Source organism: Bombus huntii, chromosome 11, assembly GCF_024542735.1.
Source record: "Bombus huntii isolate Logan2020A chromosome 11, iyBomHunt1.1, whole genome shotgun sequence".
Taxonomy (NCBI): domain Eukaryota; kingdom Metazoa; phylum Arthropoda; class Insecta; order Hymenoptera; family Apidae; genus Bombus; species Bombus huntii.
This window is the reverse complement of record NC_066248.1, coordinates 1,845,464-1,872,044: the sequence shown is the minus strand read 5'-3', so window position 1 is coordinate 1,872,044 and position 26,581 is coordinate 1,845,464. Positions and strand designations below refer to the sequence as shown.

At 45.0% G+C, this 26,581-nt stretch overlaps 1 protein-coding gene across 10 annotated transcripts in view; it reads left to right on the top strand.

The window, feature by feature from the left end:
- The window catches only part of LOC126871118 (nuclear receptor coactivator 2-like), a 127,154-nt gene that overhangs the window by 55,020 nt on the left and 45,553 nt on the right, over positions 1-26,581 (top strand). Inside the window, exon 1 of one of the 10 annotated variants that reach the window (XM_050629567.1) lies at positions 20,241-21,410. The exons of the other annotated variants lie outside the window; for them this stretch is intronic. Coding sequence (XP_050485524.1) covers positions 21,394-21,410 — 17 coding nt within the window. The 5' untranslated portion in view covers positions 20,241-21,393. Of the gene's footprint in view, positions 1-20,240; positions 21,411-26,581 lie in introns of those variants that run through there. 10 annotated transcript variants of the gene reach the window in all.

Genomic DNA, 26,581 nt, shown 5'->3' with positions numbered 1-26,581 from the left:
GCACGTGTCTAGAAAAGAGTAGAAGCAACGGCGTGGGTCGAACGAACGGAAGTAGCTCGGGCCGAGCTACGCGGACGACGGAGGAAAAATTCGAGAGCGGCTGGTTCCTCGAGCCGCTTCGGTTACCTTGGCTACCAGCAACGCGTAGCCGAAGCGGAGCAGAGCGCAGCCGAGTGAAGCGGCAAGATGGATCCTTTTCGGAATCCAAGGGATCTTCCGACCGGTCGGTTGGCTGCGTGAAATCGCCGGCTCTCCTCGCCAAGAGGACAGCCGACCAGATTTTAATTTTAACGTCGCGTCGCGTCGTCAGGAGCGGACGACGACGTTCGGGGAACTGGTGCATACCCCTTCTCTTCTTCCTCTTCCTCGTAGAGAACCTCTGCTACTCTTCCTTCGTCCGCTTCTTTCCTCCTTAGTCCCTCGTTTCTTTCTTCTCGAGCTCGGCCTGCTTACCCCCTTTTTCTTCTATAGCGCGCAGCCTTCTTGCTCCCGAGAGCCCTGTGCGCTCTCTCGGTTACACAGGCAAAAGGAGAAGAGGCGGCGTTGGCGGCGGAGGAGGCGGTGGGAAGGCGCCCCTCTTCGAAGGCGCGAGTTTCTCCGGTATCGATCCGTGGCCTCGGCTACTCGTCAAATGCGTATATCCCTTGCTGTCGATTTTCTCGAGACAATACACACACACACACACACACACACATTCTCTCTCTCTCTCTGTGCCTATTTCTACGATATTCGGGATAAAAGTAGTTTCGAATAAACGGACGATCGTATTTTCTATTCGATCAGCGTGAAACGAGTAAAAATATATATTATTACGAAATATATATTATTTATTCGTTTTTTGATCGGAGCTTGGTGCGTAAACGCTACTATTGTAGCAATTTAGCGAGTAATTTGGCTAGACAGTCGTTTCTGAAGCGGTTCTTACCGTATATTTTAATACTTAGGTTGGAAGCGTCTAATATCAGTGTCACGAAACCACGTCGGACAAACCTTTCCAACTCGTAACTGGTCTAATTAATTTCACACCTCTTGGATCGTTGTCAACGCGCAACAGCAACTTTTGCCTGGTTCGATTGGAAACGTGGAAAGCGAGAAGCGATCGGTTCGGCTCGACCTGGACGACGATAACGAAACTCAGGCGAACAAGGTTGGAGAGAGGAAAGGAGAAGCCTGGAGCCGAATTATCGATTCGCGAGTCGCCAGCGCGGTAATTACAGAAGATCAGAGAAACTCGAATGCGTGCTAGCTGCAACGTGCATTCGTAATTATTCCGTAACCGTGTTGGCGATCGCTCGCGCGAGTTTCAGCGAGTGGCACTCGCCTCGCCGCTTTTACCTCGTAGTTACGCTCGTTAATGGGCGCAGCAGCCGCTTTCGCGTACGTCTTCTCCCGTTCCTTTCCTTCGTTCGTTCCTTTTCCTTCTCGTTTCCTTCGAGAGTTTGCGATTGGCTCGACGAAAGTGGATCGCGAATTCGCCGGCCGTTGCGTAATCGGTCGTCTTACGCGTTTCATGAGAATTCAACGTTGGTGAATGACTTAACCGGTGTTCGCGTTTGACACGGAGAATCGACAGTTAGTCGTAGGCGACTGGCCGCGTTGGTCGACGTTGATTCGTAACGAGAACGCGCCGTGTGCCAGAAAATACAAAACTAGAATACGATCGATAGCAAATTACGCGTAAAATCGATAAAATCCAAATCTACGAAATCGCAAACTTCCTCGAAAATCGCGTTTGCATACTCGTCGCGTCGATTTCCGCATCGAGACATCCCTCTTCTATCTTCCTCTCTCTCTCTCTCTCTCTCTCTCTCTCTCTTTCTCTCCAAGTCGCCGCGTTTGATTTTAAACGAAGGAGCAACTCGCTCGTAACTTGGGACTCTTCTTTTTTTCGTTGGTCCAAAGTGGGTCCACGAGAGAAAGTATCGCTGCATTCTTACGCGCGCAGCTCGTAATGTCTTCTTCGTAACGGGATTTAAAGAGCGATGCATGCCACGGCGACCGATCGAAACCTTGAATCCCCGTGCACCGAAAGCGGGCAAACTCGATCGCGCGTATCCTTGAATTCGCGTTCGCGAAAAATCATGTTCCTCTCTACGACGAACGAACACGTTGACATTCGCTTTTCCGCGCTTTCGTACGCGAACTCGCAACGAATCGGATCAACCTCGTCTTCCAGGGATATCGAATCTTCGCGAAAGCAAAGCGTGTTCGGTGTGGATTTACTTGAAATTCAATTATACCATTTGACTTTGCTGTCGTAGAGAATGAAATTACGAAAAACGATCGTTCTCCGAATTTCTCCTTTATCCACGCGAAATCCGCGTCTCGACTTGGAATTTTCGCGGCTGGACGTCGACGGTCAGCCGGATATCGTTGGTCGGGCCGGGATGGAAAAAGTCGACGCGTGCACGAGCAACGCGGCTGGATCCGCGAGGGCAAACAATGCCGTCTTTAGGAGCGATCAGCTCTCGCGGTGGTGGATGCTTCCACCTACGCAAATATTGATACAGACGAGTGCGTGCTCGTGTCCCGACGCCTCGTTAAGTCGTCTAACAATTATCGTGGCAGTCGAGTTAAGTGCTCCCCGCGCGAATATCCCGGCTATCCCTTCGTTTGTTCGTCGTCTTCGTCGTGGCGATCGAAGCTGGCGTTTGAGATCTTCGTTCCAGCTAATTATTTCGTTACCTCGTCGATCGCTGATACGACGATCAACCGACCTTGTCGTATTAGCAGGAATAACGCGTTTCGCCGACACTCGTTCGTGACTCTTCTTTCATTCTTTGCCATTTCATTAATACGCACGATCACCGCGATTTTCATCTTTTCCGACTGACAACGACAGATAAATCCGCGATATTATCGCGGCAGAAATTACAAAAAATTTCAGCTTTACGCGGCAACGGAGATTTACCACAGAGCTAAGGCGGATACACGTGTTTAACATTGACTTCCCTCGTTTTAATTAAACCAGCTATTGCTCCAACTTCCCGTTGCGTTTACGAGTTTACGGGCATTCGGCGAGTAATAATTTCTCTTTCGCGTTCGCACAGCTGCGATATCTGTCCCCCTATATCGAGATTTCCTGACTTTTTTATATTAAAATACAGCTTTAGCATCGGGAAGTAAGAGCGTTCTTCAAAGTCCCACGAAGTTACGTTACATTACGCAGTGTACACGTCGCGCTACATAAAATAAGAATCGCAGAATCGAAAGACACGAGCGTTCGTTTCGACGAATATTAAATTTAGAAAACGCACGGTCGCAGAGGTATCGTTGGATCCGCTTGACCCGCGACGCTGCCGGAGTCTATCAACACGGCCGATTGTCCGTATCGTTGATGGAAACGATGACACGAGAGTCGTGTCGCTGTTTTTCAACAGCGGCCGAGAGAACAAGCGCGTTTTCCAGCGGCGAGTTTCGCAAGCGGACGTGATCTACGTCGTCCTTTGCGGTTTTATCAAGGGGCCCGGGAACGCGAGAGAGCCGCGCTTTCGTTGCGTCTCTTTTGCCGGCAGTTTGCTCGCGGAAGGAAAGTTGGTGCTCGCCAATCCGTGAATTACGTCGGCCTCTCGTGGAAATTAACTCGGTTAAGGGCGCGCTTGAACCTGCAAAACAAACAACACGGAGCGCGACAAAGTGAAACTGCAGCGAACGGAAACTGGCTCGTACGAATAATTTCAAAGTCCGGCAAGACGTCCGACACCTTCGAATCTTTGGTTTTATCGTACGAATCACACGAGCGAAAGATATTCAACGAATATAGTGCTCCTATCATCATATAAACGATTTTTCTCGTTCTTTACGTAACGTTTTTGTTACACTTTTCGAATCTTTAACGACGATATTTTGAAAGCGGTACACCCATAGAGTGGTTTCGTTAGTTTTAGATTTTTATTCGATTCGATATTCCAGCCACTCGCAACCTACGTTGATCAACTACAAAGTTGGAAAGCGAACAAGAGTCACGGTAATTCGATCAACGACGAAGCGAACGCGACTTTGAATCTTCGCTTTCCATCTTAAATCGTTCGACTATCCTTGCGATACGACCGAGATCTTTTTCTTCTTAACGCGGATACCGATGTCGTCAATCTGTGAGATCGACCACGTCGTGTCGAACGTAATCGTCGAACGTAACCGTCGAACGTAATCTTCCTCGGAAAAACGAAAAGCGCGATCGCCACGTTTCTTTTCGTAGTTGCACGGACGAAAGGGTGGCCGAGTTCTCGACACGGGGACACGGTCGCGTGCGTCGTCGCGGTTTCTTTCCGGTGGTCGCGCGAAAAGCGCGCGATCGATACGTAGAGATCTTGATGTTCGTTACGTAACGCATCCCTGCCCTACAAGTAGAAGTGCTCGGTCGGTGTTGGGTGTACGCCTAAACCACTCCCTCCTGCCATCGCCTACACCCTCGTTACCCCCGTTGTGACGCAAAGACGCAAAGTTACGTCATCATGGCAACAGAACGTCGCGTCGCGTCGCGGCGTCGCGTCGCGTCGCGTCGTGTTGGTCGACATGGCAACGCCGTTTCTCCCTTCCCACGTTACGTCTGCATCGTGTTTACCATTAGCATCTCATCTAGCCGTTCCATCTATTAAATATCAGTGCTCGTACGTTTTTTTACCCTTTCGCTAAGTCGCTACATGCGAAATATCCTCGTTTCCTGCGAGTTCGAACTTGCCGCGCCAATACCATCCATCGAACGCCGGCTCTCTCGTTAATCGTCAACCGGAATCGTCTATTGGCATTTGGAGAGCTACCCGAACCATCTTCCGAAGCGTTCGCATCGTTTCAAAGAAATTTATTCAAATTTCAAAGTTTCAAAGCGTTACTTCGAACGTCGTCTAAGCATCTTTCAGCAGCAAATAAATTTATGGGTGTAAATTATTCGTTTGGGAAAATTTGGGAAGGTCGATGGCGCGTGTGGTCAGGCGACGAAATCGAGAAATTTACAAAAAATAGAGTCGATCGATCTGGCTCGCGAGAGATTCGATTTTTACGTGCGGTTCTCGGTTGGACACGTCCGACCGTCGAACGACGTTCGACGCGATCGACGTCCGTACGTCGATCGTGAAATCGAACCTGGTGGTCGTCGAGTTTCGGAGTAAAGTTTCGAGGAGCAAAGCCTCCGTCGATCGTCGTCTCTGGCTGAAACCTTGAGACTGGCGGTATAGGCGGGGGAGTTTTGGGGGACGTTGCCGGAGCTCGGGCTTGGCGAGTTTCGTCGAGCTACGAAACAACGCGACGCGCAGCTACTACCGGCAAATAGTATGCACCGACACGCGGTTCAACTTGGAAACCTCGTGTCTCGGCTCGTGTTTTGGTCGCCGGATGGCGAAGATCGTACAGAGATAGGGAAAGAATGTAGAGAAGTTGCTCGTTTCGATTCTCCATGCATGTATTTTGATCGATGATGCGGTTGTCTCGGGATTGCGATCGCCTTTTTGGTAAAAGGAGGACGCGCTCGTTCAGTTATGCGAAATAGCCGAATACGTTGACAGTTTCGAGTCCAGTTACTAACTATTCGCGACATGTAGTTTCACGCTAATACCGAACTTGTTGAGACAGAGAGAGAGAGAGAGAGAGAGAGAGAGAGAGAGAGAGAGAGAGAGAGACGTAGGTTCGAGTAGGCCAGATATCAAAAGATTTTACTTGACGCGTGAGAATCCTATACTACGAAAAGTGAGCCGTTGATCAAAGATTAAAGGCTAATTAAAAAGCAACTAAAAACAACGCAAAGAAAACACCTCGACTAATTAAGGAGATAAAGTACGTAATTAGAAAGCGATGTAATTTTGACAGGTAAGAAGCGATACATCTTGGGAGCAGGTTAATGAAAAAAAAAAAACGATAGAATTTACCAAACGATCTGAGATAAAAGTTGTTACGTTTTTCCATGCTGGAACGTTATCTAATAACTGAAATTGAGTTGTTAAATGGTTTGTAAGATGGTGTTTTCATTAAACGTAATTAAAATTTTTCTGTAATATTTACTTTGTTGCTACGACCAGAGAGATATTAATTCCCGAATGGATTTCTCGGAGCTGCGTGCTGGAACGAAAACGAAGCGTCGGGAATAACTGTAATTATCGGTCTACATTTAAGACGTTGTGATTTATGCGCCGGGAATATAGTGTGTAAGGGGGATTTTTCGCGGCGAACCGGAAACCGTTAAAAAATGTAGAAACGTTGCTGATAGCAGTTGCAGCCGCTGTCTCCTCTTGCGCACAAAGTATACTCAACTTTTACACATTGAAACGCGTGATACTTCGTAGTTTGAAATTAAAGAACGCAGGACCGGTTTGCTGAGTCTAACTATACTTCTAACAGAACGGTGACTCACGTATCGAACGTATAAAATGCTAAAATCAAAGCTCTTCTTCTCTTCGTACTCGTCGAACATTCTCATTTGTATTCTAATTGGCAATGACACGCTCAAACAAAGAGGAAGAAAGAAAATTTCATATTTTACTCGATAGCTTTTTCTTTATCGTAATTTTTTCTATATTCCGACGCTGTATAATATTTGTATATTTATAAATCAACGGGGAAAAACTAAAAGGAAAATACCGCAGGAATTTTTATCTTTTAATTCGCTTCTCCTTCTTATCGTACGTTTCTTCCATCTTTTTTATTACGCATTTTTGAAATGTTCTCCACTTACATCACCATGTGTACTATATTGGAACAGAGAGAAATGCGAGGGGCGTAAACGATATAAAGTTCTTTGCTTTAAATTGCATTCCCTTCACGCAAAATTCTCATATTTCTATTTCTGCTTTATTAAATTTCCTACGTTTATATCGTTCGAGGTCTTCGAGTTCTTTCTCCTCGATCCTTGCTCACGTCCTTCTTGCGATCCTCTTTTCTCGAATCTCTCTCTCTCTCTCATTTTCTCTCCTTTATCTCCTTTCTTTCAAACTGTTCATAAATGTTAATATATTCTTTCCACTTCCGAAATTTCATTTTTTCTTATTTTAATTGCATTATCTAGCTCGTTATAAGCTCCCTTCGTTTTTACGACTCGAAACGCTTTTCAAAAGCTCGGAGATGTTGCGCAAAAGCGCGTAAGACGCCAAGTACACTGGTTGTAACGTTCAGCAGACGCAAACAAATCGGAAGAAACTACAGCTACAATAGGCTAAACGTAATTTCAAACGACATTCGCATTTTATCGATTTTATGCTCGAGTTTTTCTTAAAACGGAAAGATCTTTTTACTCGTAAAAACAATTCGAGGTACGCGTCGCAGTTAATCAGCCCGTAAAAAATTGGTGCAAAACAAATTTTCTCTTATTCTCGTGAAATTATCGTCGCAACACGCGCATAACCGCGGCGAAACGAGTTCTGCGAAGAACGCGGTGACGTACGTTTACGGCAAAGCAAAGCGCAGCGAGACACGTTTCCGAGGCGTTCTCGTTGCCGGACGCGCCATATCTTTTTGCTTTCCTTGATCTACATATACGCGAACATTGTGCGCTCCTCTAACATTAACTCTCAATTAAACGCCTCTGCTGCGAGACCCCCGTGATACCTATGGGCGTCGTACCATCCACGAAACGACGGTTACCGCGCGTAACTGCCTGCTGGACCGCGCTGGTCGGATCGCATAAATTGCTTTTACGCGTATTCCTCTCTGTTAACGCGAAACCCTTCCTCTCGAACAGTACCTTTCAACGAGCGATCGGGTTTCAACGTTAACGAGAGTGTTTCTCCGCTTGGGATATTAATATCAATAGGTTCGCCGATTCGCGTATACTTAGCTGCGTTACGTTTGGTACAAACGACCATTTTTTTCTTTTCTTTCCTTTGTTTCTTTCGAGTAAATTATTCCATAGGATCGTAGAAATCATGGCGAGATCGCGACAGAGAAACGATTACGAGTACGTTTTCGTCGATTCTCTGGTATGGATGTCGCGCTTGCCACAACGTGTAACGTACGTCGACCGATACGTTCGGCTGAAAAATGTTGTCTTCGTGGACGACGATTTGTCTCGAGTGTCAAAACAGCAAATCGAAAAATCCGATGAAAGATTTCCGTGAGTTTACATCGTGGCGTGTCTGCTCGTGGGCGCGCGACCGTTCGTTCCGGTTGCGTAATCGTCGGCCCGATTTATCGGCGGAGCTTTTCGACGCAAAGGGTAGACGCGACCCGAATTCGTAAAAGGGTCGAAGGAAAGGGAAAGGGAAAGGGAAAGGGGCGCTTTGTTGCGATACACGACGAAGGAAGTGGGCTCGCGTGCACACGTTTTCGAAACGCCAACCTACCCGGCCAACAGTTCGGTTAGGTTTCGGTCAGGTCTGCTGGTTGAGCGCACACGCGGCCCTGAAACACTTCCAGCTTAGGCCTGAATTTGGCCAGCGTGTCACGTTCACTACTGGGACACATCGCTGGCTTTCACTCGTCGCGTCGGCTGGATTCACTTTCAAAATTATCGAAGAGCGCCGGTGCCTCCGACGTCGAATTCGCTCGATTCCCAAGGAAATGCGTTCAACTCTGCCACGCTCTTTGAATTTTTATGCCCTCACCTTGGTCCCGTTTCGATATGCAAAATAGCTTCCGACGGTTTCGCCGAAACTTTAATATCAAATTCCAGCAAGAAATTAGGAACGTCGATTACTCGATGCAACGTCCGAACGTACGTCGAAGTTCTGGCAAATGTAAAACCGATCTTTCGACGTTTCCCCGTAATTGCAGTTTCCCGGTGAAAAGCCATATTTCGTACTTTTTCCATCGAACGAACAAAGTCTTACAGAAACACGCGATAGAAGGCTTTGATCGAACGATACCGATCGAACCTTTTCGAAGGTTGCGTTTAATCGCGCCACAGATTTACGCTTTGTTCGCGAATAACGAACACGTAGACACGAATTTTACGCAATTTTACACGAGCGAACGAAAATAACGAAGTCGTAGCTTCTATAAGTTTCAGCTTAGGCTGAAGCACTTGGATGATTCGACGCGTAAAAAGAACGCGAGTGAATTGCTCATGTTCGAACGATCGCGCGACTTAGCTGTCCGAAAAACGTGCCATTTCGAAACATCGAAACACAGATATCGATAATTTTCTTCATCTTCGTTCGCCGAACGATTGAAATTTAATATCGATATATTTGATTTATAATAAGAGCGATGGTTATCCGAACGTTATTTCTGCCTCAGTTTTAGTTCGATCATGGGGCTCGGAGGGTTTATCGTATAAATTTCCCTACTAAACTAAAAGTGCCGGTTGTCTTTCGTGTAAAGATAAATGGTCGAGTCTAATTTTCAATGAGATTAAGCGTTACCGTTTCACGGTGTTCATAGAAACGTTAGTGTCGTTTCTCTGATGGATTTATTAACTGGTTCTTAACGCGTTTCTTGTTAAGCCACGGTAGCGTTTTGCGCCGCTTGTAACGTTATTAATGAACAGGTTTGCTTAATGGCGAGGGTCGCGCGCTCGGCAACGCTTAAAACGCATCCGCTCGCCAGCAGATTCTTTTTTTGTTTTTTTTTTTAATTAGCTTGTAAGCGATCATACGTGTCAGACTCTATGGGACCGAGCGAAATTACGCCAACTAACCAAGTTTTCAAACTGGCTCGGTCGTAAATTAAACCACTTCGCGGTAATCGAGCAAGACGCGAGAAATGTTTCAAAACGACACTTTGCTCGCCGATCGATAAAATGTTTGTTAATCGAACGCTGTACAAAAGCTACGAACGGCGTGTCGTCAGCGTCGTAACGGCAGAACGACTCCGCGATACGGCGATAGTTTTTCCTATCGCAACGTACGCGATAATAGCAATATTATTTGAAATGTATCGAGTTACTCTCGAGGTTAGGTAATTCCAAGGGAAGAAGATGAAAAGAAACGCGATTGTTACGTTTTCCCGTGTGCTGTTCGTATCAAAACGATATAAACTAGTCCGACGATCAAGTTCATTTTCGAAAGTGAAAGTATCGTTCCACGTTTAGCTTCGCTGTCCGATTGACAATTACGCGTGTACAATGTAAGACAGCCTCGCGACGATGCGACATCGCGTCATCTGGCAGATGAAAACGATCGATTTACAAAAGTCGTACATCTATTTTCATAGGCTTGCTCTCGTCGCGCAGGTGCGATATACAGGGTGGTTGGTAACTGGCGGTACAGGCGGAAAGGGGGTGATTCTACGCGAGAAAATCGACTTTGAATTTTCGCTCGGTACGCGTGCGCTTTATCGCGTCCCGTTATAACGGATCTCGCTGTAGATCGTTGTTTCGATGGAAAAATTAAAAAAAAACAATTTTTATTCTATATTTTCGACTTCTCTTTTCGCGTAGAATCACCCCCTTTCCGCTTGTACCACCAGTTACCAACCACCCTGTATACGATCGACGCAAAATACGTTGCAAGATAAATTGAAAAACACGAGACTCGTTGTAATATCCTCGCTTCTCTCTTCTACTTTCTAATTTATGAAGTTGGTCGCTATAATCTTCCGAACGATTCGCATAACCCGACTAAAACAAAAATCGCTACAAAAAAGAAGTTGAATTCGTTTCGATATATCTTGTAATATATCGTTTTTTAGCGAAACGAACGTGTCTCTATAAATCTTGGGATTTTTTTTACACCCGTCTTTCGTTTTCCATAAATTAGCGCGTAAATCATTCGATTTTCATCCCCGCGGCATGACAATATATAATTACGTCAGCACGAGTTACGCAAACAGCGTTACGACGAACTAAAACGCAGGCAGCGGCGTTATCGTCGATTAAAGCGAGGTAAACGCTGATTCAAAGTCGACGCTGGTCCCGTTCGTTCCACCATCCAGCAAGGTTTCCAAACACGGTAAAACTACAAAGCAAAGCGCGATATTCGCGACTCGTCGGTGTTCGAACAAGAGCGAAACGCGTAATAAAAAATATCGGCCGACGAAGAAGACGCCGCAAAAAGGGCGAAGACACGGTGGCAATTTTGATCTCGAACGATCGACTCCGATCGACGGAATTTCACTTCCTACTGTCAATTGCAACTCGAATTAAGGCCGAGTACGCGTTCATTCTCTCTCTTCGACCTCGTCCGATTGCTTCACTCGGGTGAAAGTATGCTAATAAGCTTGCCATAATTTTATGGTTGAAATTGATAGTCCAGCTCGGTCGTTCGTAATTATTATCACTTCTGTACACCTCGACAGGAATTATCGAAGAATACATCGAACAGGAATTATACTCTCTCTTTTCTTTCCTCTTGCCAAGTCGGATATCGTTTGCCGTAAGTATTGGCGGAAAATTATGGAAAATTTCAGAGCGTCAGGGTCGTGCTGCGCAATTTGACCGATATTGTTAATGGAATCTTACGAGTCACGATTCACGCTTCACAGGCTACGAGCGCCAGTAAACTCTCTCTCTCTCTCTCTCTCTCTCTCTCTCTCTCTCGTAACAAGTTTGATATTAAAAGAAGGGATAAAGTTTCATAACGTTATTATCAAGAACGAACAACGTTACGTTCGTATGGAAATTGAATTAATTCGAAGGATAAATACAGAAGAAGTCGTAGCTCTGATCCAACTACGATCGAACACGACGTTGATAAAAAGCAGGATACGCGTTGTAAAATCGCGTTGGCGCGTTGTTTACGCATGAAACGAACGATTGTCGAATTACAGATTACACGTTACGCGAGAACGATTTTACGGGCCAAAGGACCTAACGAATCATATTGGAAGCTCGTCGTAATTATCGGCTAATTACCACGAACGTTTCGATTGTGTACCTTTAACGTTATATAACAAGCGGGGGATGAGAGTTTCGCGCGTGACATCGTTAGGCCGACGATATAAATGAAAACTCGTTTCGTTGGGACGATTCATCGGCGCGGCGGGCCGAAAGGAGCGGAACCCGGTTGTACATATATCGTTGAATTATCCACGCTCTGTCCGCTCGAGAGAGGCTAATCTGAAATTCCTCTTACCTTGCTAATTAACATCCAGCCCCGATACCTGTGTGTATACGCGTTGTATCATCGAAACGGAATCTGCTTAATTTGCGATTCGGATTGTACAGCTCCGAGTCTATGACGAAAGAACCGATGTGTCGGCGGTTTTCACTGGAAGAAAAAGCGTCTCCGTTTCTACGCTCGTGATAATTTGCCTTACGAGATACGATCTTCGCGATATCGTTCTTCGCCGTTGCACCGTTGCTTCTTCCAGTTTATCTCGTAGAACGCTCGAATTTCAGCGTAAGCAGATTTTAGCGTTTCAAACTAGAAAATGTCTGTTTGTTGTTACAGCGTTTCGTCGCGATCTTCCGTGTGTTTTTCCTCGATACGCGTATTTACGAATAATTCGTTTCCTTTTTATCGCGCGTTGCGATAAATCCGTCCCTTTTTCTATCGCCAGCGAATAAATCAATCTCGTCGTATACATCCCGACCAGAAGATGCAAAATCGGATTTTACGCCGAATGTATCGATCTGCTGTTTCTCCGTTGCGATCGAGAAACATCGAAGACACTCTTTTTCAAGCGTTCTGTACATTTGACGATTACAATTACCATAAAAGCGTGAAATAGGTGGCAAACGGACTCCGAAATGAATAGCCAGAGAAAAGTGGGCAGTTACGTTGATCCGCATTCCTCGTCCACCTATTTCGCCTTTCCAAGAGCGTCGATAACAGCGATAGAGCCTCGAAAATTCATCGTACTTCGATAAGAAAATGGAAATCACGTTCCCTTCGATATTACTTTCTAATTTCGTAGTTATTTCTCTTATCTTCGATCAAATTGTAGCTAATGTTTCGACGTGGCTTGCACGGTATTTAACGTAGCAGCCGGTTAACGAGTTCCAGGATAAATGCGAAAACTTTGATAACACGGAGAAAGTGTCGATCGAACGACGATGGGACTCGTGGTAATTAAAAATTTTGCCCTTTACGAACCAAGTTGGGACAAAGCCACGCGATAATCGCTAGAAATACGGAGATAGGAAAATTAAGAAGAAACGCCGGCCAAGTCGAACGGAGGCTCGTTTATTAAAACTGCCACGCTATTAGAAGTTCCGAGCGATCTTGTACGCGAATAATTATGCAGAACGAGCGAGGATCGACGAAAGATGTTTCAATACGAGAATATCGGCGAGATAGGATCTGTCGTTGTTCGTCGATGAACAAAAATACTAGTTTGACCGAAATAATCGAAAATTCGCATCGAAAGTCGGCGATTGGCCTGGCAGATAACCAACGTAATTAGCCAGGTAGCAACGAGGAAACGTTGCTTAAATTTTTCAGTAATCTCGAATACAATGGACGATATTAACCATCGAAATAATTTCATCGAGATCCACGAGGTGATACGCTTTTCTTTGATCGAATATCTCGTACGAAAGAATATCGTCGTTCGCAAGGATTTATCGCAATTGTTTGCAAATTGCGATTTAAGATACGAACTTCTTCGAGAAAGAACTAATCTTTCTCGTTGATTCGTTGTTTCTGATTTACTCGCCAGTTAAATCGATCGAATCTATCGAGTAGAAATTATTTCTTCCGTTGAAATTCAAGCGAGATTGAAATTCACGAGACGCGAAACGTTCGTGTGCCGCGGCGCAGTGAAGAAATTTTCAGAAAGTAAAAGCGACCGATTCAGCTTCTCGGCGATTTATTTCCGATCGATAAAAACGATACGGATAATCGTTGGAACGTAAAAGCGCGATCTTCGTAACGCAGAGATCGCTATCTCGCGGATTCGTCGTATCGAATAATAAAAAGGCGATACGTGCAACTTGCACCAGAAACGAATCGACGGACCTGGCAAGAAAGTAGACGAGGAAATTTCACCAGTGAAAGAAAAATGATTCGTTTCCGATCGATAATAAGCGCGGAAGAAAGAACGCTGTACGAGTTACCTACTGTTAGTCACGTTTAAAACGTAGATAAAAGGTAACGAGCAAACGATAAAACCCGCATAACGTCTCCGAGTTTTTAACACGTCCAAATCGAATCATTCTTTACACTGATCAATACGTCTGTTTACGATACAATAATTATTCTACACAGTGATATACGTGTTTTTAAAAGAATCGAAGATAAAAGCACGAGAAAGTTAGGACAAAGTAACAAATATAAATAATCGAACGCATCCACGTCCACCTGCCTCGCGTGTGTCGGTCAGGGGGTTGACGTGGCTCAGTCGCATCGCGACGTCTTTCAAAACAGACCGGAATAGCGGAAAACTTAGCCGATAGCCTTTCGCGAACGGTTACGCCTGTTGCAAAGATTCTAGCCTTGATTTTTACGCATAGACAAAAATCGTTTATTCGTAATCGATCGTACAAGGTCTGACAAAGGAAGCCTTAAAGTCGTAAAAAAATCTTTGAAGCTGGAAAAAAAAAAGGCTAAAAGGCGGAAGAACGAATACGAAGAACACGGAAGAAACTCAAAGTTGAAATCGAAAAATTCTAGTACACGCGCTGCTCGGCGTGGAACTGGAAAAATGGTTCTCGAGTTATTCAGCGGCACGCTTCCCCTATCGATAAGGGACGGGACACGTGTAGTATGAACCTGAACTCGACATGACGGCTCAGAACGGCGAAAGGATAGAAAGGGTATATAGTACATAGGTAGAGGCGTATGCACGAGCCACGGGGAATTCTGGTCGATGGCCGTGGCGGAGAACGCAGAACAGTTTACAACTGCATATACGAGCTAGGGAAGTGTGTTACTACTGGAGCGCGCGTAACCGAGAGACCTCGACCAATTTAAATGCGCGATCGCCTTCTATGGATCATCATCGACTCGCTAGAATACCAACGGATCGGCGCTCCATGCTCTGGCAACGGATGCTACTTTAGAATTGCCGCGTGAATCAGAAATCGATCCTCCTTCGTACGATATTTCTCTTCGCGAAACTCTTCAACGGGCTTCGACGCGAGACAGCGAGCAGCTTCTCGACCGTTGAACGCGATCTATATATGGAGTTTCAAAAATTTCGTTGAAAAATTGTACGAAGAAAGAACGACTTTTTTACGCGGACAAAGATTATTCTTTGATAAGTTGAAATTAGAACTCTTTCAGTAAGAAAATAATCTCGCTAGTTAACTTCTTATCGAGAACTTTGAATTTTCGTTTATTGCATACAAAGACAGGAATTTGTAGTTTCGAATTTTATTCCAAAGGATATTTGTTTAATATGTTTGTAAAATGTACATTTTCGATATTTGAAGTTTCTTCGAAGATAGGTAATCCGTTTATTTATGCTTGAACTTTTAACGCCGCTTTATTTCGCGGAAGTTAGCGGAAGTTTCAAAGTTAGCGAGCGAAATGTCACGCAAATTACGCTTCAGGCGAGTGTGTGCGTTGTTCGAGCAAAGTGGCGCTATTTAAATTTCGATCGAAATCCTGGCGCTATTTAAATTATCGAATCGCGCAATTGCTACTGGAATTCAGCTCGTTTTCTCGCGAACAGGAGCTTTCCAAGTTACATCAAATCGCGACATCTTGTAGGTTCCTGTTTCAATTTCATTTTTCCAAATTTCTTTAAGACGAATTTTATCAAAAGTTGTCCCGTTCAAAACAACAGATCGGTCGTTATCGAGCGTCGATTTAAATTATTTATTTGGAAAATACTTTGCGTTTCCCGAATCGCGACACGAGTATCAAAATCGACGCATTTCGGAAGCACATTCTTCGAACGTCGAATATTCTCAGAGGTGTTCCTTCGACGAACCGTAGAGGCGTCTTGGAACGATTTTGAAGATCGACGATCGCTCCTCGACCGTCGGCTCGATCGTCGAGAAGAACAGGTGTTTACCTTGTGAAAGTGTGAGTATCGCGGTGACAAGCGTTACTCGACGGAAGAGAACGTAGGTAGACCGAGGCGCGTGTAGGTAGAAGACGGATAACAGGCAATGGCGTAACGAATAGACGAGCAATAGAACCCGTTTGCCATTGATTTAAATTATCTCGTTGCTTGTTCCTAGCGCTTTGGCCGGAAAACCGCGATCTGTCACTCGTCCATCAAATTTCCTGTTACTTCGTACACCGAAGTTTCGCCGCGGACGTGGAAAATTTGTTATCCGCAGCGCGATTAAGGAGAGATATTCGTTTTAGTCTGAAATTTCGCGTTTTCTTTTCTCGTTCGAACGACATCTCGTCTCGGTGATCGTTGGAGTTCGGAAAGCCGATCGAGCAACCAGTTTGGAATCCTTTTGTTGGGATCGGAAGCCAAGAAACTGCATGAAGTTGTCGCACCTAATTCAGACCGGGTATCAAATTCCGGCGTGTCCGTTTTCAGCGATAGAACTGACGTCATTATTCTCCGAATGCTATGAAATCATATTTTATGGCTGTTAAAGGATACGGCCGTCTGTCGTCGCAGATTACTTTTTAACCCTTTCCAATTCCACCTTTCTTCTTTCAACGACGACCGTAAGAACACCACAGCACGGATTACGATATTGAAATGATGATTGAAACTCGAAATGGAACGAATTAAGCGTAATTTCGAAGATGCAATATACGGCCGGATGCGTTGAAAGTATTTCGACGTTTAAACGACATCCTGATCGACGAGCATACGCGCGTTCGCTTTTGTCGCATAACGCAACAAGCGTATGACATTTAGCACGCTTCATGATCGAAATCATTTACCGCTGGGACCCCGTTTGCCTTGATTTTTTTTTTGTATAAATCCAAACGGAAGAACGTTGCTAAAAGATATTGGTTGATACCGTTTCACGATGTTGGGATAATCGCGTCGTCATAGGTCGGCGAGATCCGTTCGTCGCGGTGAAATTAGAATGGAAAAAATATTTCTATCGTATCGATATTGCGGAAGAAACGTGTCTCGATCGTGCTCGACTCGAGATCGAAAATGTATCTCGATGGGATCGAAGATAAAATCAAAGAGACGTCTTTGTTGCGTTGAAATCAAAATCGATTACCTACTTTTGGTTATCGAAATCTACCGCGATATATGGAATAAACCGAATAACCTACGTATACGAGACGTACGTATAGTACGTACGAACGAGAAAAACGCGAATTACTGGACGATATTTGCGAGAGAGAACCGGACAGAAACGAGCGATGGAAGCGATTTTGACGCGCGTCGCGATGACACAAAAGCTGTAATACGAAGTATTCGACACGCGTGTCTCGTCAGCCTTTTTGAGATTACCTAAAAGTGTAATCCGAGCGTCGTTTCTGTATACACACGATCGCGTAAAATCGTCGTAACGAACGACGAAGAAAGGAAATAAAAAGTAAAACACGAAGAAAAACGAAGAGGAGGAAAGAGAGACGGATACGTTCGAGATGCGAGCGACACTCCGTGTGTCAATCGCGTTTCCAGCGGCCAGATAAAGTTTCTCGCGAATATAGAAATCTCGGGGAGTAACGTATTTCGATCGCGGTCGACGACTTTTTTTTTCTTCTTTCTTTCTTTCTTTCTTTCTTTTTTTTTCGCAACGTTGCAAAATCGCGTGCCGGTCAATATCGAACCGACGCGGCGAATAGAATAGCACGGCGAACAATAAAATATTACGTCGGTGCATTAAAAATGTAGATACGGATCGATGTTGACACCGGTTGAAGTTCGTTTCGTTCCGGTATTAGACGCGGCGCGATCGATCCGGGAACCTGCTGAAAACCAATACGCAACGAATCGATCGTCGGGCAACTTTCTTTGGATAATTGCTTTTATCGATAATTTAATTTCGTTGCAATTTTATACGCGTGCTCGATAGGAATTTAATTAGGTCTTTGACGTTAACGCGGTGGATTCAAAGGGAATATATCTTTTCCCAGCTATAGAGGATACACGGACGCGAGGTCGAAAAGGGACGATAACCGTGTATAACGAGCTAGATACGCAGACCACGTACGAGCTAAGATTAATTCGCTAGATTGCTGACTTTTTAACGTTCGAGCTGCTGTGCGTGGATTAGCTATTGTGTAAGCGTATAATAATGGGAAAGACTACACGAAGGAATAAACGAAACGATATCTTTATTTCGCTTCTCTTTCTAACGCGTCTTTAGATACGGAGTATTTTTAATATCGAGTCTCGCGTATATAAACGTATTCAAACTTTTGATATTTTTAATACTTCCTTTTCACGTCTCGTCGAACGAGCAAAGATATTAAAGTCAAAGACGATTTGCGACGGAGAAAAGTACGGAGAACGCGCGTTTCTCGTTTTTGAATCGCAGCCATCCTCGTTTCGCGTTTCATTTTTCGATATACTTCGACCCGATATCGTACATTTCGTATTTCAACGCGTGACACTTAATTTAAAACGAATATAAGCAATTAATCGTATTATTACCTCTTAAGATAAGACAGATCAATAGCAGATAACGAATTAACGTGGCCAATAGTAAACGTTCGATTTGACCACCGATAACATCAAAATGAGAAAGCGTCTCGACCCTTTTCTACGCTCAGATTTCAAACGTATCGATATCTCTACCGTGTCTCATACACGTAGATCGTCTTTTCCAATCTATCGACGTTTCTGACTTTCCGATCGATTTGCGTTTCAACCCTAGCATTCATCTTTTTCCCCACCACGAGATCGTAAAATTATTATTCAAAGTTCGTGATTCTTACTTCTCTTCCTATCTCTTTTATATAATTCTCTATCTGTACCGTTCGTATCCACTGCCCTAAACAATTTTTATTTCGAGCTATAAAGTCAATTTATTATTATCATTACCAACTATCGTTATCATCTCGGTGGGGCGGACGCCGCCCGGGCAGAGAGATCTTGGCAATTTTCGTATTCATCGGAACAGCGAGAAGGAGAAGACATTTGCCGGGGGCGGGGGTGGTTGGAGCTCGGAGAGCATTGTGTGGTAATAGGCACCATCGTGGCGACATTCGAATAGCCGCAATCGCGTCGAACCGAGGCAGAAAGGGAAACACGGGAATTAGAAGCGAGTAAAATGAACGGAAAAAGGGAAACCGGCGTGGAGAGGCACGCGGCGAGGAAAGTACGCGATACGGGATCGTCGTTTCGTCGATTACGCTCTATACAGCAGCGTAATTGCGTATGCAATTACGGCGTCTGAAAGCGAGCATCATCCAGCTCGCGCGACTCCTGCGCTCGCCGTTTTCTTCTGTAACTGTGAATCCGTAATCCGGTAATTTTACGGCAATACATCGCTCTTCCTTTCGTTTATTTGCTTTCCGCTTATTTTTCCTCTTTCTGCTTCGTAGCTGTTACCGTATATACACACATATCTTTACAAGAGAGCAAACGAAAGTAAGTAGCAATTGTCGTACGTGAAACGCTCTCGATAGTTTGGAAAATTATTTAACGGCGATTGGTTACGATTGGCGCTAGACGAAGTCAATACGCGAGATTGAAATTATTCGACGAATATTAGAAGAGAAAATTTTGGTTCTTGTGGCGTTCGTGAGATTAAAAATTGACTTCGACGTATGTTCCTTTGCCATTCGTTATGGAAAATTTTAATTGAAATGAAAAAAAAAAAATTAAATTATTATACCTGGTAAATGGAATATTTCGAAAAAGGTACACCGTCATCCCCGAAGATATTAATCAAGCCGTTTAAACTATCGCCGAATTGCGTCAATCCACCCCCACCCTCGTACTCCAGATATCAAATCCCCCACCCACGTTACTCGCTACCGAAAATCTATCGTCTCCACAAAATCCCCAACAAGCAACACCCACGACCGCACCGATGACCCACTTTCCCGAGCAGCTCGTCCGCATCCGACCGAAACCTCGAAATCTTCTCTACCGTCGTAAAGTTACCCTCCGAACGAAAATCCGTCGACCGAATAACGTTGCACGCGACTGCAGTTTACCCCGACGTTCCAATCTGGACGTGTAACGTGTAAGCAACGTATTAATATACGCGCGTGACTGTCCGACGATGAGACGGCAGGAACGAACGGCAAAGGAAGAAACAGGTGAGAAGCTCGAGTAGATAGGATCGGTCGGGTGCGTTAAACGTGGCACGTAACGCGGCGGTCGACTCGGTCGTTCGGACGGTCGCGAAGGCTGGCAAGGCGGGCCACGGGTGCGCGCAACGCCGCGCATGTCCGTGTTGCCATGATCGCCCTGGCCCACTGACCTATATTACACGCGGGTACAGGTCCCGCATATACGAGTCGACCCACGAGCGACCGATGCTCGGCCGTGGCGACTCGAACAGGCCACGCTCGCGTCGCTAGTTCCATCGCTAGCTAACGATCGTTGTCTCCGTTATCTGGATACGCGTGGTAGCGGATAAACTGGACGTTCGTCGATCTCCGTAAAAAGTCGCGTATACGTCGTTATCCGTCGTCACGATGCAACGACGTAGTTGCAACGGATCTATCGCAACCGCGAAGAGCAGCTGATTTTAGAGGCCGTGGCTGGAACGTGTGGCGTCGGTACGCGACGAATCGTCGGTTGGCGGCGCGTTGCGCCGTAGCTGAACGAACGCGATACGACGAATCAGTGCGGCAGTGAGTCAGTGAGTCGGTACTGTCAGTAGACGCGCGTTCGCTGGCCAAGCGGCAATAAGCAGGCGGTTCGTAACGATTCTCGCGTATATAGTAGCTACGTAGAAAAAGAGAGAGAGAGAGAGAGAGAGAGAGCGTGTGTGTGTCAGAGCATCCGTGCGAAGTTCGCTCGTTCAACTTTAAAACACGCGGCGAAGGAACCGAAGGCCGACGGTCGCGAGGAGCGCGCGCACACGTCGAGAAAGAGGAAACACGCGATGTATGCGCGATCGTCAGTGGCGGTAGTGGCGACGACGGCGACGGTGGTGAGCGATTGTTGCGCAAAGAGAGGCGAGCTCGAGTGAGTGCGCGCGCGGATAGTCGCTTCTGCGACTGGCGCTGGAAGAAAGGAGAGAATAGAAGAGAAGAGGAGCTACCTCGGGGAACAGCCAGGCAGCGCGCATCAGCTTCGAAGAGGGGAGTCGTGGAACGTTGCTGCGTGACAACTGGGTGACGGCTGCGTGGATACACGCCGCCGCTAGTGATGCAAGGTGTTCTTCCTAGCGATAAGTGGTGACGTCGGCAGAAGCAGCGAGCACCGGCTTCTTCTTGCCGCGGGTGTGCTCCTTTACGGTCACCTTCTTTTTCTTCCTTCTCCCTTCTCCCTTCTGCCTTCTGCCTTCTGCCTTCTTTTTCTTCTTTTCTCCAACTTCCGTTTCCCTCCGTCTGCCTCCTTCGTCGATCGTAGCTCGATCCACCCGCGTAATCTTCCGCTCTCGCTCCTCGCCATCGCGTCTACTCAAAGTATCCGGTCTCCGCGGTGATCGGAGAACGCAAACGAGTTCGTTGGTGCGTGAAGTTCGCGTGTACGATGAAACGATTGGAAGTTGCGATGGATGTTTAGGAGTGGAACGGCGTGGAATGGAAACGAGGTCTCTGGGTGTCGACGTGTCTTGGAGTCTCTCGTGGCACCGCGAGAATGCTTCTTGGAGAAAAGTAAGATAGAAAATCCAGCCGTAATTCTTTTACTATGTACGACGAATTATGCGAAACGTTGATCGATCGACCGATTGATTCGACGAGACAGTGTACCTTGGTCCACGTGACGAATATCAGGGATTTTTTTAGCGTCGTGCTTCTCTCTCTCTCTCTCTCTCTCTCTCTTCTTTTTCTAACGATTCGGAAACTTAATCGAGATAAGCAAAACAGCGAATAGACGAGCGTGCTACGACGAGCATATGCTATTTGCTTAAACGCGGCCAACTCTGGCAACGAGAATGGGAAGCATTCTCGCGCGCAAAAATTATTGATTACCCAGCAGCCGATTCGACGTAGATGGCTGACGTAGAATTAGGACGTTGGAAGGAACCACACGGCGCGCGTTGCGGCCGCGAAAATTTGTCGTTGCCTCGAGACGACGTAGTCGTCGACGTTGACGCGTCTCGCTCGCGCAGAACGGAAACAATCGTTTTTCTCGAGCTGATATCAAGGTCGAGTGCCTTCGATCCGCCGACGTTCTCCTCGGCCCTTGCCTCTTCTACACGCTCCTCGTGGAAACGTTACGATTTTCCCCGTTCTTTTCTTTTTTTCCTTTCTTTTCTCTTTCTCTTCTTTCACGGGTCTCTCGTTACGAGACGTTTGCGCGCAACGAACGCTGTGAACCTTTGTTTTGAGATCGTTTCAAAATCCGTGGAAAGTTCTGGCGAAAAGAAATTTTCCTGCGAAGGCAACGAGCGCTGTGATTCTATAAATATTTTTATAAAATCGACGAATCAAACGATACGTTTCTCGACTAAAGCGTATTTCTCGCTATTGATTAGTTACGCTTCGCGAATTCGCAAACGTTTACAAATTAACTTTACGCGATTTAACGACTGAACGATTACGTAAACGTTACAAAACGCAGGTTGCAAATAGATTGTATTTAACCTTAATTATGCATTTATTTGATATCGGTTGGCGAGTAACGTAACTTATACGCCGAAAGAAATCAGATCTAGTTAGACCAAGTTAAGCAGTCGGATCCAGCGAGCGTTTCTAAAGGCCGAATAAAACGAGATTAAAAGAATCGAGTGAAATTCGTTTCGCGATATCTTTAATCGATGATCGATTGTAATTTAACATCGAGGTCACAGCCAATTTTATAAATACATACCCTTTTCGAAGTTATCGTGCTTTTATCTCTAGATACATAAAAATTTCGGTTGTACTTGCTCCGCGAATTTTGGCAAATACATCTTCGATTTTACCATATCCGTACAGCGTGTCCTTTGTACGTATTTGATTCTAACAGCTAACGAAAGCGATTAGAACGGACAATCCGACGAAATTATCGGTCGCTTGGCCGCGTCGGTAGTTCCTCGAGAGATTATCAACGATTTGCCTCGTCGATCGCGATCGGAGAACGTGGAAAATCGTGGTAATTTCACCCGCGACCGCAGGCGACGACGTTTTATTAATATTCGCGATATTCCTTCGTTTCTTCGTAAACGATACCGAACTTTTTTTTTTTTTTTGCACGAGAGGAACGCAAAGCGAACACGCGTCGATCGACTTTCTGTCGAACACGCGATGCTTTTGTGCTCGAACTTGCTCTCGCTGTTCGACTTCTTTTTGCGTGTAACGCGAGGCAAATGCAAATTGAAAACTGAACCAGAGTCTTTGTGAGACGAAAGAAACGAGAAACGATTAAATCTTCTGATAATGTAAAAAAAGGAGAACGTATCCGAACCGAAACATGTTCCACGATGATCGAGCCCTCGAGCACGGATTAATTTACATTTAGAAGGGTCTGTCACAATCTTCTAACCCGATAGCGCTTTTTTGTATCAGCCGCGCTACTGATTTTACCAAAGAAACGTTCTCCGATGCTGTTTATTACTGGAATTTCACTGAAATTTCATGGAATAAATTTGTTGAGAAAGTAATTTACGCTTTTTTCCTAATACGATGGCAACGATTTAAAATAATAGGCAAGAAAATATCGATATCGGGTATTCCGTCGTACGAGCGAAATTATCGCGTCGTTAAATATCAATTAACGATAGATAGATAGATAGATAGATAGAATGGAGAAGCAGTTGACGAGAATATTCACAGCCAGCTGGCAAACGTTGATCCGGCCTCATCGATCATTGTGTTATTTGCAAAATAGTCGTATCAAACGTACGACTCGCGTTAACATCGGATCGATTAGTTACACGCGTAGATTACAGCCCTGTTTTTCTTTTTCTTTATTTTTCCTTTTCCTTGTCATTCGCCTTTTTAGTCGATAGTTACGTTCGTTTCGGTTTTAGATGATCGAAACGATTCGGTGAACGCGAGGCCGTTAAGCGAACTGTTGTCGAGGCCTCTCGGCGCGCTTTTGCTTTCTTGCTCGTGCTGGCTGTCACTTGTTAAGCAAATCACGAAGTAGAACATCTCGCGTTCCCCCGCTGCGCCGCTATTAGGAAAAATTTCACCTACGATTCTACTTTTTGCATTCCTCGATACGTTACGAATCAGCGTCTAGAAGAAACTTCATCGCGCTAGTTTTTTAACAGTTAATTCAAAAGCAAAGGAACGACGTAGTTCTGAAAAGATTTTATTACCTTTATATCGCTTTTATATCGGTATTTTATCGTTCTTTCTTCTTTACGAGATTAGTTTCTCAAATTCTTACTTTTACGATGTATCTTAAATATTTTATCTCCGGCCATATATCGAATATTTCCAGTGGTTTTGCTCCTTCGTTTCTTCCCGATTAAATTTATTCGATCGATCACCTGTCGTACCTTCGCGTGTCGCTTAAACGTTAGAAGATGATCTTTCAACGAAGAGAAAGAAACTGGCGATTAGAAACGAGAACAAGAGAAATTGCCGATAAGCCTAAGAGAAGAGACTTTGGTCCTCGTTCGACCAAACTTACGATCGAGTGACAGGATAAATAGAAGGACGATGGATGGAATCGGTTGACCGGGCACGATGAATTTCCTCCGAGGGCTCGTCCCTCCTATAATTAACCTTTACTCGCGGCGTTTATCAATTAAGCCTGCCTGAATCTCGAACGTTTTTACCCGAGGGCTATCTGCACGCGGAATCGCGCAATTTCAACGAATACCCGTAATCACAATTTTTCCGCAGTGTTTACGGCGTGGCTTTTATTCGGCGATATTTGAGCGCCGCCCGAGGAACGTTACCAGATAACTAGTCGGCGATCTCTCGATAGACAGCCTGTTGCCGCGCGTGTTCTGCTGGTTCGCTAGGGGAACGAACCGATAAAATAAAGCGGTGAAACGCGAAAATGTTGGCTGGAACAGCGGAACGATGTTGGACGGTGTGTCCTTAAATTTAAATAAAGCCCTTAGAGAAAAAGCAACAGGCAGATATACTTTAACGAGGAAAGAAAAAACAGGTCTGATAAAAAGAGCTGGCCGTGTTACGTCGACGAGCGTAATTTTTCGTCGTTTATCGCGCTAACTTTCTACGCTTGCTGTGCCAAACGACACGTACGTTTCATCGGTGGTATGTAACGTAAGCCTAACAGCAACGATTTGCTAGCTTCGTTGCACGCGTAGCGACAGTCGGTCTGCTAATAAAACAAACGTGATAACGACGCGCCTCGTGAAAACACGTTATTGTCTCGTTAAACACAAACGGTGTAAGCGCGAACGTCGTTTCATGAAAAACGTGATGCAGTTGCGGAACTTTTAAATCCAGGTTAAACACGCGTCCACGGCGAAGATGATGCGTCGGAGGCGTCTTATAAATCTCTGGATATTACGCGCGTTAGGTTACATCGTGCCTCTTACATTTTGTTACATTTTCGTCTTGGCAAGCTTCGAGCAATTTTCTAAAATTAACCGCATTATGGTAATACGATAAGTAATACCTTTCTGTCGTCGAGTATATACATTTTTCCGGCAATGTGTAATTATTAGAAAACATAGGAAATTTTTATTTTTGCAATGGAAAATTATTTATTTCCTTCGATTTAAGAGCGAATTCGCTTTATACGATTAACCGATCTTCCATACTACGATGCACCGTAGGTTTCTGATCGCGCGATACGTCGTTCTTTTCGCAACAATATTTGGTTATCCGCAACGTAAATTTTAATTTTCCTCTATCGGAATTTTAGTTAGAAAATAAGTAATTAATTCGAATCCAAAGAGGTATCTTCGACGGCTATTTATATTACTTTGAAAAGCGAAAATAAATATACCTAACTGGAATTAAACGAGAATACGAAAAACACTTGCACGGTGTCAAGAAAAATTAGACAGTTAATAGGAAAGCAAGTAATAACATCTCGCGATGTTTTATGACAGCGAATGGATTGGCCGATCGGAATATCAATAATTACCACTCGTATATGTTGTATCGTATCTGTTTCGAAATATGCGCAATTCGTATAATTGCGATTTTCATTCACGAATACACATCTAGCTCTATTTTAAAAACAATTAGCGATCGATAGCTCCGTTTTTTCCTCCGATTCGTCAATTATCTGTCTCTTAAGCTTCTCGGTAAATCGATCGACGATCACGAACTTCTTTTTATCCGACTTGTCTTATCGACTGTAATAAACACTAATATTTAGAAATTATCGAGGAAACTTGTTCGTTCTTGATATTTCCTCTTACCGGACCTACGGTACGCACGATATCTTTTATTACACATTTATTACACGTTATTACACTATTACACACGTTATTACACTAAAGACCAACGCGTAACAATATACAACGAGTTTGATCATTCCGTGGAAATTTGAGGCAAGCACGGATTAAAAGAGGCAGCTTAAAGGGCTGCAAGGGGGGCTATAGCTCCGGGCCTCGCCTTCTCGCCGACAATTTATTTCGTTTCAAACCGCCCCCGTTTCTCTACGAAGGGGATGACACGATTCGATAGTCCCGGCCGTCGATGATTTTAATTCGGTCACGAGTTAGATCTTGAGACGTCGAAGCTCGACGGAGATTTGTCGACGATAGGAAAAATACGATCGGCGATATGGAAACGATTCGCATAACGCGGTACGGTTAATATACAAAGTACAAAGTTTCTCTTGTACTGTTACACAAAATCATCGCCGTGTATTATATCTTGCTGTTCGATCGATTCGTTTTATTTCACGTACGGAACGCTGCGTCACCTCGACGCGGAACCAGAAGAGTGGAAGACAAAAG